Raw genomic sequence first — 15,101 nt, forward strand, 5'->3', positions numbered from 1 at the left:
ACAGATGTGCGCTCGCATGTCTTGGACTTAAGTCATGCTTAGATGATGAATCTGGTGGCTTTGTACTGAACATGCAGCTTAGCTTGGACTAAACACCAACCTCTCGACATCACAAGCACATTTACGGTCAGCAAATTGATGTAATATTTTGGTGGTTTGAAGAAAAATCTCAGCTGTAACTAATGAATGATAATGTCCAGATTTTTGGCTGCAGTCTGGTTATTTGGCAGGCAGGTGTCTGTACTCACTGGCACTGTGCTGCAGTTCAGGCTCGGGGTGTTTTAGATTCAGAAAATGCATATTTTTAGGGAAATATTCTTAGTTAAGCAAAGCTATCGAGAATATAAAGCTATAGGAGGATTTTATTTCTGTGAGTGAAGTAAGAAGTAAATACCACGTGCCTGTGCACTGCTGTACATGGGCTATTCCTTGTGTTTTCATAGCATTGCCCGGCAGTCATTTGATAACATGCATAAACTGCTGGGAGACCAACACAGGGGCAGAAAGGTTTCAAAAGAAAGTAGATTGAATCTTTTTATGGCTTTGATGGTTCTGCTTGTACTTGGATGAAATTGGCATGTCCAGTGTATTGTTGTCGACCCTGACACGCCAGCAGGGTAGTGCATATTTTGGCCAAATGGAATTTTCAGTTTAACACAGTGATTCACATTTGGAAACAATTAGACTTTCTTTCAGAAACTGTTGTGATTTCCTCCTTCATCACATTTTTAGAATCAAAGTAGGAGCTGCAGGGACCTTTCCTTGCTCCAGGCTGTTTCTTTGTTGCTTTTTTCCACTATGATAGTCAGTTTATTTTTAATGTTAAAACTGTAATTTTATTTAAATGGTAAATGGCCTGTATTTATATAGCGCTTTACTAGTCCCTAAGGACCCCAAAGCGCTTTACATATCCAGTCATCCACCCATTCACACACTGGTGATGGCAGCTACATTGTAGCCACAGCCACCCTGGGGCCCTACACCCTGGGCGAGGCTGCCGGACACTGGCGCCACCGGGCCCTCTGACCACCACCAGTAGGCAACGGGTGAAGTGTCTTGCCCAAGGACAGAACGACCAAGACTGTCCAAGCCGGGGCTCGAACCGGCAACCTTCCGATTACAAGGCGAACTCCCAACTCTTGAGCCACGATCGCCCTCATTTAGACTTCTATTCAATTCAATTTTGTTTATACAGCAGCAAATCACAACAACAGTCGCCTCAAGGCGCTTTATATTGTAAGGTAGACCCTACAATAATACAGCAGAGAAAACCCAAACCATCATATCTATAAGCAGGTGTTTTGGCGACAGTGGGAAGGAAAAACTCCCTTTTAACAGGAAGAAACTTCTGGCAGAACCCAGCTCAGGGAGGGGCGGGGCCATCTGCTGGGACGGGTTGGGGTGAGAGAAGGAAGACAGGATAAAGACAGATTAATAATAACTAATGATTAAATGCAGAGAGGTGTATAAACACATAGTGAGTGGAAAATGTGACTGAAGGCTCATGGGAATCCCCCAGCAGCCTACACCTATTGCAGCGTAACACCAACCTTATAAACAGTACTCTAATTTATTATCAATGGTCATTGATCAGTGGTTGTTGATCAATGGTGATGACAATTTGCAAAAATAATGATTGAGTCTATTTGATAGATATGATACAAACCACTGCAGCACAGTACCTGTAATACCTACAGCATAGGGCTGTTCGATATAATGATATATATCGGATGACGATATAAAAACGTCTATCGTTTGTTTCGTGGTGTCGCAAAATAAACTGTTTACAGCAATATGTTTTCATCGTTTTGATGGTCACTGTAGTGGTTATATTCATTTCTTAAACTTCTCTCTTTCTCTTATATTTAATATAACCACACTACGGACGGACAAGCGCCTGTTTTTATGCGTTGTCGTTAGCAACAACGACGGAAACAGCATCGCGTGTCCGCTTGTTTATGTTCCACATAAACCTTTCACAATAAAACTCAAGATCCTGTTGAGACTTTTCAAAATAAACTGAATCACGTGAAAGAGCAGATTATTTATGGATGAGAAGTAAAAAAGAGCCGCCAGGTGCTAAAAAATAAACCTCAGACTCAAACGTTAGAACAGGCTTTTCCCCGCAGCACACCGTGTAATAAATACTCACAAAGAAAACGGCGGCCTTTACAACTTATGTCTAAAAATGTATCGTTTCATGCATCGGTTAAAACACTCGACTCCAGCTACATGACGCGCAGCTGGAAACACTTCACACAAGTCGAGCTGCCCGAGATTCACAGAATTTACTGAAAATGTTACATTTTTTGTGATTTATATCGTTATCGGACGATAGAATTCTTATATCGGGATATGAGATTTTGGTCATATCGCACAGCCCTACTACAGCGTGCTCTAATCGCTCTAATAGGATATTATGGTCGACAGTATCGAACGCTGCACTGAGGTCTAGCAGGACAAGCACAGAGATGAGTCCACTGTCAGAGGCCATAAGAAGATCATTTGTAACCTTCACTAAAGCTGTTTCTGTGCTGTGATGAGCTCTGAAACCTGACTGAAACTCTTCAAATAAACCATTCCTCTGCAGATGATCTGTTTTACAAGAGTTTTTGAAATGAAAGGAAGGTTGGAGATTGGCCTATAATTAGCTAAGACTGCTGGGTCAAGAGATGGCTTTTTGAGTAACGGTTTAATTACTGCCAGCTTGAAGGCCTGTGGTACATAGCTGATTATTAGAGATGGGATCATATTTAAGACTTAAGTATTGACTTGCACCTTTCCAACATTTTTAGGAATCTCTCAGTCGAACACAGCTTGTTAAATGCAGTATTAACCTATATTTCATACCCTCTGTGGCTTGGCCGATTTTCAGTTTTTACATAAAATGACAGTGTTACTTAAAGAACTACTTAAACCTGTAACAGCATTTGCGTCAGACTTATTTGTGACTTATGAAATAATGATTTTATCCAACTTCTGGTTTGAAACTCGAGGCATATTAGTTTGTGAAACAGGTATTCTGTCCTCTGCAAATGTTGATTTAGCCTTGGCAGACAGTGTTCTCATTTAATGCCTGGATTAAGCTTTAAATGCATACCTTTGATGTTGGATGGTTTTGATGACAGCAGGTCTGCAAAAAAGATGCACCTGGCATACTGATGATGAGTCGACATGCTAATAGTGGCATTCAGTAGCACAACTGGCAAAATACATCCAATTAGAGGTTGTTAAGTTAGGACTGATAGTTTCCCTACAGTCACCTCAGCTGCCTAACCCTGCTGTCGGAAACACACAAATAGTATTCCAGGGCAAATCTCCAGTTTACAGAGGCGTAAGATCTCAGAGGCGTGCTGTGAGACTATTTCTAATTCAGTGGAGAAGCTGATAGATTCTCACATTTTGTGTCCAGAATCATCAGAACGGCTTCAGATGGAAAAACTCCCACAAAAAAACACCGAGATGTCCATCTGTGAAGCAGTGGAGTGCTCTGTGCTCTGCGCAGTATCCGTGTTGTAAATAACCACGGGCATTTGAACACGAGCAGTAATTACTGTGCTGACTAATTAGTTTGGTAGGGGTCACTCTGTGAGAAGTTGCAGCAGACTGTGTGCAGGATGAGACAATATAGACCTGAAATCTTAACAGTCTGCAGTGCAAAGTCTGAAAGAATTTTGGGAAATAACGAGGACATTTTTCTGACATCTATAAATGATTGCAAAATGTGCAAAAATAACAAGCATAAAAATATATTTATGCATGATTGATGATTTTAATATGTGCTTGGATATTTACAGAGAAATGACCCATGCTGTTAAGGGTTAGTGGTCTGATGCATGTACCCATATATATACTGTGTGTATGGAAAGATGTCTGCTTTCTTTACATTTTTAATTGCAGAAAACTGCAGTGAGACCATAACAGATGCACTGACTAACCTCTCGTTATTCTGTGTGTGTGCATGTAGCCTGGTGTAAAGACTGGAAGCCTGGTGGTTCGTTTGGGCAAAGTTCTTCTCCACAGTGCCCTGGTTCTCCTCCTCACCGTCACCATCAACTACCTGGCCAAGGTGCGGCGTTCTCTTCTTCCCTCGCTCATGAAGCGCCTTGAGGCGACTTTTGTTGTGATTTGGCGCTATATAAATAAAATTGAATTGAATTGAATTGAATCTTTTAACCCTTTAAGACCTACCATAGAACCAAGTCCGTCAGAGCTTATATTATATTTTTACATGCTGTGGAGCCATTTTTGGGAGCATTTCAAGTTGCTATACATCAATACAACCATTACAGCCTAAATTTTAATAATATATGTATGCATTAAAGTGCATAGTAATTACATAAATTGCAAAAAAGTGCAATAAACTACAAAAAAATTGAAAATCGTTTTAGTTTTTTAACATATATTTCTAGTTAGAGAAATTTAAGAGGCTTATCCCTCAAAACTGTAAATACAAAAAAGTTGCACAAAATAGTTTCCCACCACAGGAAATTTATTTTGAGTGTCTTCATAGTTTTATTTTTGAAATACACCAATTTTCATATACTGCAGGAAAAACAAAAATAAATATTATAATGCAAATTTGCAAAAAAGCAGCATATGCATCAAAATAAACTATTTCCAGCAGTGCAATATGAGTCCTAAGCATCCCAGAAACCACACAGAAAGTCAGAAAGTCAAACATAACTTATAAAAACACCAGTATAGGCTCATGAGGCCCTGGTGGTAAAAAACTACATTTCCACAAAAAGACGTCACTTCTAGTTTTGGGCAGGTCATGGCGGACATGCGATAGTTCGCGCTGATGGACGTAGGAAGTGTTATGAACAGCTGATCGGATCGGCAAAGCGTGTTTCTGGAATATTATGTTTTTGTTGCTGCAAGTGCTTTTTATGCAGTTTTTGCAAAGCTATATGTGGAAGGAAACTGTGACCGAGGACAAGCTGATGGCATAAGATGTAAGTACAACTCCTCCGGTTTCATATGCAAAAAAAATTATTGCGCTAGCTTACGTGGTTGCAGAGCTACCGGGATTTAAAAATAGTTGCACAAAACGGAGCGTGCTGCTCTGACCGGTTTTAAAGGGTTAATACATTTTCTCTCCATTTTCCTCTTTTTTTCTCTCATCATATGCTCATTATCTTGTGATCTGTCTCTTATTTCACAACACACTCCTTCCTTCTTATCCTCATCAGTAATCTTGGTTTAACATGCTGATCTTTAGTCCTCACCTGATCTTCTCTTTGCGTGTGTGCTTACAGAAAGCCCTCCAGCTCCAATCAGACGAGCACATCTTTAAATTCATCAAGTCAAAGTTTGCTCTGGGTTCGACCAGGTATGAACGCCTCCTCTAGTCCTGACTACATGTGAAATACGGGCTTGCTCCCAAACAGTGGTGCAAACTGCATATACAAAGTGTGTGTTGTGTGCACTGGTACATAACTCCTGACTTGATCCAGAGTGACTGTATTATTCACTAAGCACCAGTATTGTAGCACCTGGAGTGTTATGGTGTGTGAATAATAGATGGCCGGGTAACACTAGCAGACCTCCCATTGATCAGATACTGTGTGTGTGTTTCTGTGTGTGTCTGTGTGTTGAACAGTTGAGCCACTGGATGGCTGCTCCAGGGTGGCAGATAACACAGCTCACAACTTGGTGCTACACAACTGGCGCTTCAATTATTCAGGAGTCTGTGGGAAATGCAGTGCATACTCTATCGCTGCCTCTCTCTGTTCCTGTTTCTCTCACTTGCGTCGACTTATTTCGTCTCTCCAAGTGTTTCTTTTTTTAATCCCTGGAGTCTTGCACCGCGTTTGCGTTTATATCAACTCTGTTTAGTTATTTATCCTCGTGGTGGTTTATCAGCATTTGGAGGATTGTAACAGCCAAGAATAAAATTAAAACCAAAATATCAGTTCATGTCATATTTGATTAATGTTGTGTTTCTGAATTCCCACTTTTTGTTTTTGCATAATGTTGATGTACTTAATGTTATATAGGTTTAATTTATTTTGTCAGTTTGTGTCTTTCATATATCAAAAGTCCAACGTACAAAATATTGACCTAAAAAAAAGTTTGTACTGCACAGACATGTCAGGGTTTTTCTTCTTTGGCCTTCTTTTGGAGCCTTTTTGGTCGAGCGCAGAGGAAGGATGCTGCAAATACCAGACAAAGGATGTTAACAACATGAGGGAAAGAGGAGGAGTTTAGAGGAGGTTCATGGATGTCATGAACGAGGACACACAGAGGGTTTTAGTGACAGCAGAGGGTGGTAGATGCAGGCAGATGATCCACTGTGGCGGCCCCTAAAGGGAGCAGCCAAAATAGGAAGAAGTGGTCGTGTTATTTATTTTTCCATAGTGATTTAAAAGTAATGTAAAAAACATACAATTCATGCACATTTTTGCAACTGTCCTTTTTAAATGCACAAGTTGTGTTTCCAGATTGTAGATTGGGTCTTTTAACGTGGATTACTAACTTATCCTGATTTGATTGGAGGTTTTTAGCAGCCTGAAGGTTTATTTCTTTTAGTGCTTCAGAGTTCTTATTGTTCCTAGATTGTATGAACTAAAGGAGTTAGTGTCCCTGCTGTAGACAGTATAAAAGATTTTTGGTCTCTGCAATTTCAAGCTTCATTGTCTAACATTAGTCAGATAACCCACTGAAAATGCCCAAAAGGCATTAAAGCTGTGGGGAAGTCCACTTGAGTGGGACCTAGCAGAATCCTAGCTCCCTGTATCAGGACACCTGCCAAAGTAGCCACACCCCCTCTTAAGAAAATTCCCCCCACCCAGAGTTGTTATGAAAGGGAAACGTATTCATAGAGCCCAAAACATTTTGTTGTGCCACGCTGTAAACATGCAGTTTAAGGAAATAGTGCATGCACGTTTTTACTGTTGGGGTGGACCCGCAGGTGGCAATTTCAATAACTGCAGTTTTTACTAAATTACACATCGGCTTCATTTTTAAGCTCCAGAAACTCGATTTAAAGGATAAGTTCCTGTTCCTTTCACAATAAAAGTCCTGGACGTATACACTGTGTATAGAGAAGAGTAGAAATCAACTTTAATGAGTAAAAGATCTCTTTTTAAAAACCAGCAAAAATATAAAGTGTTACATTTGATATCATTGATATTGATGTGAAAATAACTTACAGTTGCCAGGTAACAATAATTTCAGTTAAACGCGATTTAAAAAAAAAATAAAATAAAAATGGGAAGTATGCACATTTTTGCACACGTGTAGAAAAAAAATCGAGTTTGTAGTGTTGATCAGGTAGTCACACATAAGTTTAATATATTTTTATTATTATTATTATTTGTTGCTTCTGTTTTACTGCATTTCAGAGGCAAATATGTTTATTCACATGCATTAAAGTTGTTTTATTTACATTAAAATACACAATTTTGTGTTAAGTCACTCTGCCACTAATATTTCTGCTCCATCCAGTCGTCTCACAGTCACTCAGACTTATCGTATGACAGGCTCCACTTGGACCAGCTGCAGCAGTAAAATGCTGCTTGCATCAGTAACTGAAGGGCCCTCACAAAGTGCAGTCTCTGTCAAGGCCAATTTATGGCCCTATTTCATAATTTTAAAGAGTGTAATTTGGATCTGCGCCAAACTTTTATAGCTTCCTGCTCACCGGGTTTCGACATTGCAGTGTTTATTTATTCTCAGTGAAAAACAAACAGATGACCGCCTCTCGCCTCCCCTGCAGGGATTTTGATGCCAGTCTGTATCTGTGTGAGGAGGCCTTTGGCTTGCTTCCCCTGGACACGCTTGAGCGCCTGGCCGGCACCCTGCTGCTGTACCCCTACGTCCTCACGCTGCTTCTGCTCTGTGGCATGTTGGTGGCGGCAGCACTGCAGAACCTGAGGTAGGTGATGACTCAACAGGAAGTGGAGAGGGTTATATAAGACGAAGTAGCTCCAGATTACTCTGATCAGTCACAAAATAAAATTAAAAAACCCCACAAAGCAAAACAACATTAAATTAATATTTTGTTACTCTACTCCATATTTTTTGACCCATTCATGGGCAGTTTTTGTTGTGGGCGGGGCATGTGGAGCTGAGGAAAGTTCAGTCACTCTGCCAGAAAGTTCAGTTACCAAGAAAGTCATGCCTGGTCTGCAGCAATGTTTAGGTGGGTGGTTTGTGTTAAAGTAAACTCCAGATGATTGCTAAAGTTTCTCTGCATTGGAAACAATCAATTATAAACTTTGTGTCGGTTCACTTTATTTAAATATACATAGCACCAGCTCACAACAGCTGTCGTCTCGAGGTGCTTTATATAAGACCCTACAGTATAAGAGAGAGAACACCGAAGACATGTTCCCCCCACAGCACTTGGCGATAGAGGGAAGAAATTTCAATTTTATTTATATAGCGCCAAATCACAACAAAAGTCGCCTCAAGGCGCTTCATAGATACAGAGAAAAACTCAACAATCATATGACCCCCTATGAGCAAGCACTTTGGCGACAGTGGGAAGGAAAAACTCCCTTTTAACAGGAAGAAACCTCCGGCAGAACCAGGCTCAGGGAGGGGCGGGGCCATCTGCTGCGACCGGTTGGGGTGAGAGAAGGGGTGAGAGAACTCTGTTTTAACAGAAACATATCCAGCAGAGCCTCGCGCTGTCTGGTTGGGGTTGAGGGGAAAGAGAAGAGAGAAACTACAAAGAACAAGGAGAGTAGACAGAGGAGAGACGACACATTTAAAGTAGAGGAAAGTGATATAGCTTCAAATTATATCATGATAATTCAAATTTGTGCTAACAGCATTTCTGACGATAAAAGAAAAAACATACTGAACAGTTTTATTGACCTTTGCAGGCAGCAACATTTAGAAGTAAATGAAGCCAGTAAATGAAGGCCATTTTCTGTCTTTTCCAGTCAGCTTCTGTCGTTGATGAAACGTTAGCTAATTCAAAGTGTGAACTAATTATACCAAGATACCAGCAGCAGCATTGTGGTGCAATAGTAGTGACGCAGCACAAATGTATGCACAATGTAGCCCAGTGCCACGACCATGAAAGGTGTAACTATGAAACGGACTCTTAAGCAGGACCTGAGAGACAACAGCTTAAAGTTCACAGGTTTTAGTGTCACAAAGGGAAGTTTCTCAAAGGGAATGTTAAAACAGGATGAACACTGGAATGAATCTCTGGCAACTCGGAACAGCAACCCTGAGAGAAAAGAGATGGGGTTTAAATCCAGTCCACAGTATGGGTGAGCGGCAAAGTAACGAGCAGAGAGGCCGTCTCTGTCAGACCAGCTTGACAAAGACGGGTAAGATATCTGAGTTTGAAAGCACTCTTCAGCTCCAGAGGAATCATTAGGATAATGATTACAAGGGCGTTCGCACAGGAGACACATTAGGAGAGTCGTAGAAGAGCCTCACTGGAAATTTAATGTAAAAGTATAAAGTTACTGCTTAACACTTTAGTTTAATGATAACAAATTCAGTTCAGTTTTAGTTATAACGTCAGACAACAGCAGTCACCTTAAGTCACGTTATATTGAAGGTAAAGACTCTACAATAACAGGAAAAAAACAACAATCAGATGACAAACACTTGGTGACAGTGGGAAAGAAAAACTCCCTTTTAATAGGAAGAAACCTCTGACAGGCTCAGGGAGGGGCAGACGTCTGTCATGGCTGGTTGGGGAAGCAGACAGGACAAAAAAAGAACTAAACTAGCTTAAGTTAAACAATATTTTCACAAGTCAAAGGAGCTCGCAAAGAAAAGCGTCTGGACTTCTTTAAGTTACTTGAAGACGTTTCACCTCTCATCCGAGAAGCTTCTTCAGTTCTAAGGTCAAATGGTGGAGAGTCCCAGATATAAACCTAGTGGGAGTTTCCCCCCTCAGAGGGACAAAAGGACCCCCTGATGATCCTCTAATCGCCTGAGCCAGCCAGTTTCACACCTTGGCTCTGAAGAAGCTTCTCGGATGAGAGGTGAAACGTCTTCAAGTAACTTAAAGAAGTCCAGACACTTTTCTTTGCAAGCTCCTTTGACTACGATGACCTGGATGACTGAGAACCTTCACGGACAATATTTTCACATAATAAATCTGGTTATTGTATCTTGGCCAGCTGCTTAAAACACTGTACAGGAGTAGTTTCCATCCATTTGTTCTTCCCGTCTGCAGCTAGCGAGGGCTCCAGCGATCCTCGCTCATTTGTTTACGTTTGGGTCGCACGTCACCAGCTGCTAGCATCTCCTTCTTAGCAGCTGTACTTGACGGTGTATTTTTGCCTCGTGCAGTGAAACACGTTTGTTGTTTTCACCTTCAGCAGGAACAGTTTTCTTGCATATTTTCCAAAGTACTCGGCTTTATTGGAGGTTGCTCCAGCAGCCTGAGCTTTGAGTAATGGATGGCTTGGGGTCAGCTGATCCAGCTCTAACTAAATTATAAACTTTATCAAAAAGGAAAGTTTGAAGAAGGTGCAGTGAGCAGGTACCCTGATGACAGGTAACTGTTTTCTGGGAAAAGACTTGATGAGTATTTCTTTCCAGCAACTAGTGATAAATCAGGCAAAAATAAACCAGAGCCGATTGCTTTGGAGTTTCATTTCATCAGCTCTGTTTCTCTTTTGCTTGTCATACATTCATGCATTAAAATTAAACTACAAAGGAAACCAGAAGGCTTCCAGTACTGAAACTCTTTCTCTTGCCCACAGATTCTTTTTTCATATGCAGATATCTTTGGAGAAAAATTAGTGAGGTATAAATGAATCGAAGGTTTCAGCTCCTTCAGAAAATAGAAGAGACAAGATGTTTATTAGGAGGCAGAAGCCCAGTCGTAGTAGTAGTCACAGTCTGCTCCACATTGTTTCTTCACGCTCTGCAAAGCCGCTCTGCCTCTTGAAGCCTCATGCGCCTGTGGTGCAAGGTGAGGGGCCATATCGAACTAATCACATTAGCATATCAACTCGCACTCTGCCGTTGGAGGCTTGGAATACTAACCTCATAGAACAAAGGGCTATTTGCCAATTCGGGAATTAATTTAATCCAGTTTAGCCCAGCTCACGTAGAAGGAAGAGCCAGATTGGATTTGTATTCAAATGGCAGCCAGTGTCCGTCTGATTCGGTGCAGGAGGCCAATTCGGGGGAGTGACATCATGCCCTCGAGCCTTCGTCTGTTTGTCCGCGTGCCGACTCCCGCAGACAGAAACGGTCGTGGGTGTGTGTATCGTTGCGTGTCCACTTGTGTTCAAACTACTAATGAAATCTGAATAACAGCTACTGAAATCTGAATAATATTAATTCCACCCACCTCCCCTTCTGCCTCTCGTCTCGAGCGTCTGGATGTAATGTTTTATGTATCACTGTTGTCTTTTGTGCCGCTGTGTTTTTTCGGTTTCTCAGCAGGCCTAACAGAGGTTCCACCGAGGAAAAGAAAGGAGCCAGAGAGGGGCAAGTGGCGGCATTTCGTCCAGACGTGGCCTACAATGTGCTGCACACGCTGTTCTACGGCCTCCTGGCTTTCAGCACAATGAGGTGAGACCTCGTAATTCTAGCATCATCTACATGCAGATGTCCCCAAGTAGTCGCCTTCTGAGACGGGGACTCTCCAAATGTACTTTTGCTCTTGATGAGTTGATTATGCAAAGTCGCGAGCAGATGCTAAAATCCAAGTGCCTCTTAAACGCCTCTCGCAAAGTGTCTGAATGGTCCGCTTTAGCCTTGATCAGCCCTCAGCGCCAAGCACCATCCAGCGCCACTCGCAGCAGACGCAAAAAGAGTCGATACAGCTGAACAATCGATAATTAATACTCTGACCCCCCCTTCAGAATTTTAACGAAGCTCCATCTGCCATCGTTACACTTACCATAAATTATGTTTTTTAAAAAGAATCATTAAAGTTTCTTACTTATAAGGTAAATAGTTTCAGTTAAGTTGCTCATTTTAAGTTACTTTACTGCTGTTGTAGCTTGTGTTTATGCCTACTTGTTGTTCCTAGAGTATTTAAAAGTAGAATGGGAGGGAGAGCCTTCAGTTTTCAGGCCCCTCTTCTGTGGAACCAGCTTCCAGTTTGGATTCGGGAGACAGACACTATCTCTACTTTTAAGATTAGGCTTAAAACTTTCCTTTTTGCTAAAGCATATAGTTAGGGCTGGACCAGGTGACCCTGAATCCTCCCTTAGTTATGCTGCAATAGATGTAGGCTGCCGGGGGATTCCCATGATGCATTGAGTTTTTCCTTTCCAGTCACCTTTCTCGCTCACTATGTATTAACAGACCTCTCTGTGTTGAATCATATCTGTTATTAATCTCTGTCTCTCTTCCACAGCATGTCTTTATCTTGTCTTCCTTCTCTCACCCCAACCAATCACAGCAGATGGCCCCGCCCCTCCCTGAGCCTGGTTCTGCCGGAGGTTTCTTCCTGTTAAAAGGGAGTTTTTCCTTCCCACTGTCGCCAAAGTGCTGCTCATAGGGGGTCATATGATTGTTGGGTTTTTCTCTGTATCTATGAAGCGCCTTGAGGCGACTTTTGTTGTGATTTGGCGCTATATAAATAAAATTGAATTGAATTGAATTGAATGTTATATATGTGGCAGTAGCTTGGGCTAGAGTTGTCAGGGTTATAACCACAGCCAACTAAACAATTACCAGATACTTGACATCAAAAACTTGTTTTTACTCATTTATTTAGGCTTGCAGTCTCTCTTGCAGTCTGTTTGATCTGGTACAGTGGAATCCCAGTATAACAAACCAGTAAGTCATTACTGCAGCAGCCCAATCCAGTCAGGTGGTAAGCTCCAAGAGCCAGTAGAGAAGTGCCAAAAGGCCACTTGAGATTGGCTCTAAAGGCAAGTCATTACCCATTATATCCACATCTGTAAACATCTTTCTCAATATGTTTACAGTCCATTTTTGAATTGAATTGAATTGAATTAAAGACGTCCAGAGCAGGCCACTGTTGGGAAGAGAATTGTCTCACGGCTGTGTGGCTCAGAAAGGTTATAACTTAGAACTTTTTATTTCATTTCGCCTTGTAAGTACACAATACTATTTCAGCAAGCAGTCTTTTTTTTTTCAAAAAGGATTTTTCACTGGCTTTCAACTCCTTCTTGTAGTTTTTAGTTTTCCACTGTGGCTCAAGTATACATTTATTTATGTGCCGGTGAGAGTAAGAAGGCTCGTTCGGTTTGTTTTTGCAGTCGGTGTGTGTCTCAGGCAACCGTGTTGCAACCTTTCTCTGGAAAGACGGAGAGAGATGGTTCCAGAAATAAGATAAGATATACGAGGCATACAGTTTACATGTGCGCTGGCTTTAAAAACCTTCTTCTTTGAGATACATTTGTTTACTGTATTTATTGTGCGATATTTGTACAAATGCTGCCCGTACATATGTTCAGAGTCGGATACTAAGAGCCTTCTTTGCTGCTTCTTCCTCTCCTGTTTTCTGGTGGCACACAGACGTGCAGTGGTCTGTTTCTCCGGTTAATATTATGGCACAATCCACTGGCAGGTTCCCACCGTGGAGCAGCAACACCTCTGAGGGTGTCTCGGCTTGTAGGTGCCAGACTCAGAGGCCCGACACCAGTGCTGGCACCTCGCTTTACCGCCGAATGGCATCGTCTTTCTTGTGGTCGGCTTTCATATTCAGCCTCTTCTTCTTAATTTCCTGAATCTTTTGGCTTGCCTGGCTGGCTGCTGTGACATGCTGGCCTTAGAGATATTTGCTCTTATAATAACTGTGACCATCAGATATCATTGGTTTGACCGGCGTCGGCCTCTACACCGACTACTGCAGTTTTCAGTTTGATGTCGGCTCTCGTTGGCATTTACAGTTTGTTCTTATTTAAGTCGTTTTTTGGATGAACAAACATTTTTACTCAGTTTTTCTTTTATCGGTTTGTGTCTGTGTGTGTTTAATCAGGTGAAATTATTAATGTCAGGAGCTACAGTGGGTATGTCATTAGTGATTCACGATGATGTTGTTCAGTCGGTTTCAATCGATTTCTAAAAGATGGATATAGTGTGCTAGCACAAAAGTTCATTTCCCAGCAGAATGCTTCTTGTACCTGCAACAAGTTTTATTCTCAGTAAAGACATTTGCCTTGAGTTTACTTTGCCTGACTTTTAATCATATATAAAATGCAAATGTAGGTTAATGATGAAGTCAAACAGATGGTTTTTGCTACGTTTTCATTTGAAGTTGAGATCAAACATGATATGACTCGCTTTAGCTTTTACTTATAGCATCTATAACGTGTGCATATGGTGCTCCTAAAGGCCCCGTGTGGGGTTTATCATGACCATTTATTTACTCATTAATATCTTCTGTAGGAGGGTAAAACACCTGATCGTCAGCAGTCTCTGCACAGCTGTTTCTGTCCTGTTAGCAAACATGTTTGGATAGTTCTGTCCACTCATTCGTGGTTAATTTCACATGCATGGAAAATTCCTTTTGTCACCTATTTTTATCTCCTTGCTTTAAAGTTTTGGTTCTATAAAAAACAACAACGCTTTTTGCCGTATCAGTAGCTCCGCAGCGTCACACAGTGTGACTAATACACCCTGTGGCTTGAATTTTTCTCTCTCCCCATTTCGCATCTATAACCTCGAGCACAACAAGCCTCCCAGACCTGACTCTGGTCGTCTATTTGTAATTGTCAAGTGGTTTTCATCGCCACCATCATTAGTAAATTTTCCGGCCTGAACGCGTTTCAGGCTGCAAACACACGCTGACACGTACAATTTATCACTAGGAAAGTATAATTGTGTTTTAACTTTAGGCTCTTTGTGAGGAGTGTCAGGAAAACCATCGAGATCACCAGTGGAATTACTACTTCCTGTCCCTGTGGTAAAAGAAACCTGCAATTACTCTGTTAAAAAATAAACTGGAGTTTTCTGGTGTGTTGTTTATAGCAACGTGGCTATGAGGGTTTCGTAGGTTCACATTAGTAGCTTCATTTAAATAAGAGTCTGTCAGTAGCTGGGTTATTCTCTGTGTAGGGAAATGTTGATAATTGAATTTATGTGGTTAGCAGGATTCAGAAACGCAGGTCTATGCAGTACTTTTAACACTTATAGTTCACACAGTGCTTTGCTGTCACAGTTGGTAATTTAAAGTACTGATTAAA

At 41.3% G+C, this 15,101-nt stretch overlaps 1 protein-coding gene across 4 annotated transcripts in view; it reads left to right on the forward strand.

The window, feature by feature from the left end:
- dpy19l3 (dpy-19 like C-mannosyltransferase 3) overlaps positions 1–15,101 on the forward strand; it is an 85,723-nt gene that overhangs the window by 37,448 nt on the left and 33,174 nt on the right. For all 4 annotated transcript variants that reach the window (XM_087841762.1, XM_006779691.3, XM_035906364.2 and 1 more), the window contains 4 exons: positions 3,968–4,069; positions 5,262–5,335; positions 7,724–7,882; positions 11,377–11,508. In XM_087841762.1, the coding sequence (XP_087697888.1) occupies positions 3,968–4,069; positions 5,262–5,335; positions 7,724–7,882; positions 11,377–11,508 (467 nt within the window). The remainder of the gene's footprint in view (positions 1–3,967; positions 4,070–5,261; positions 5,336–7,723; positions 7,883–11,376; positions 11,509–15,101) is intronic.

The sequence above is a fragment of the Neolamprologus brichardi genome, chromosome 1 (genome assembly GCF_056152115.1).
Source record: "Neolamprologus brichardi isolate AB-2024 chromosome 1, ASM5615211v1, whole genome shotgun sequence".
Taxonomy (NCBI): domain Eukaryota; kingdom Metazoa; phylum Chordata; class Actinopteri; order Cichliformes; family Cichlidae; genus Neolamprologus; species Neolamprologus brichardi.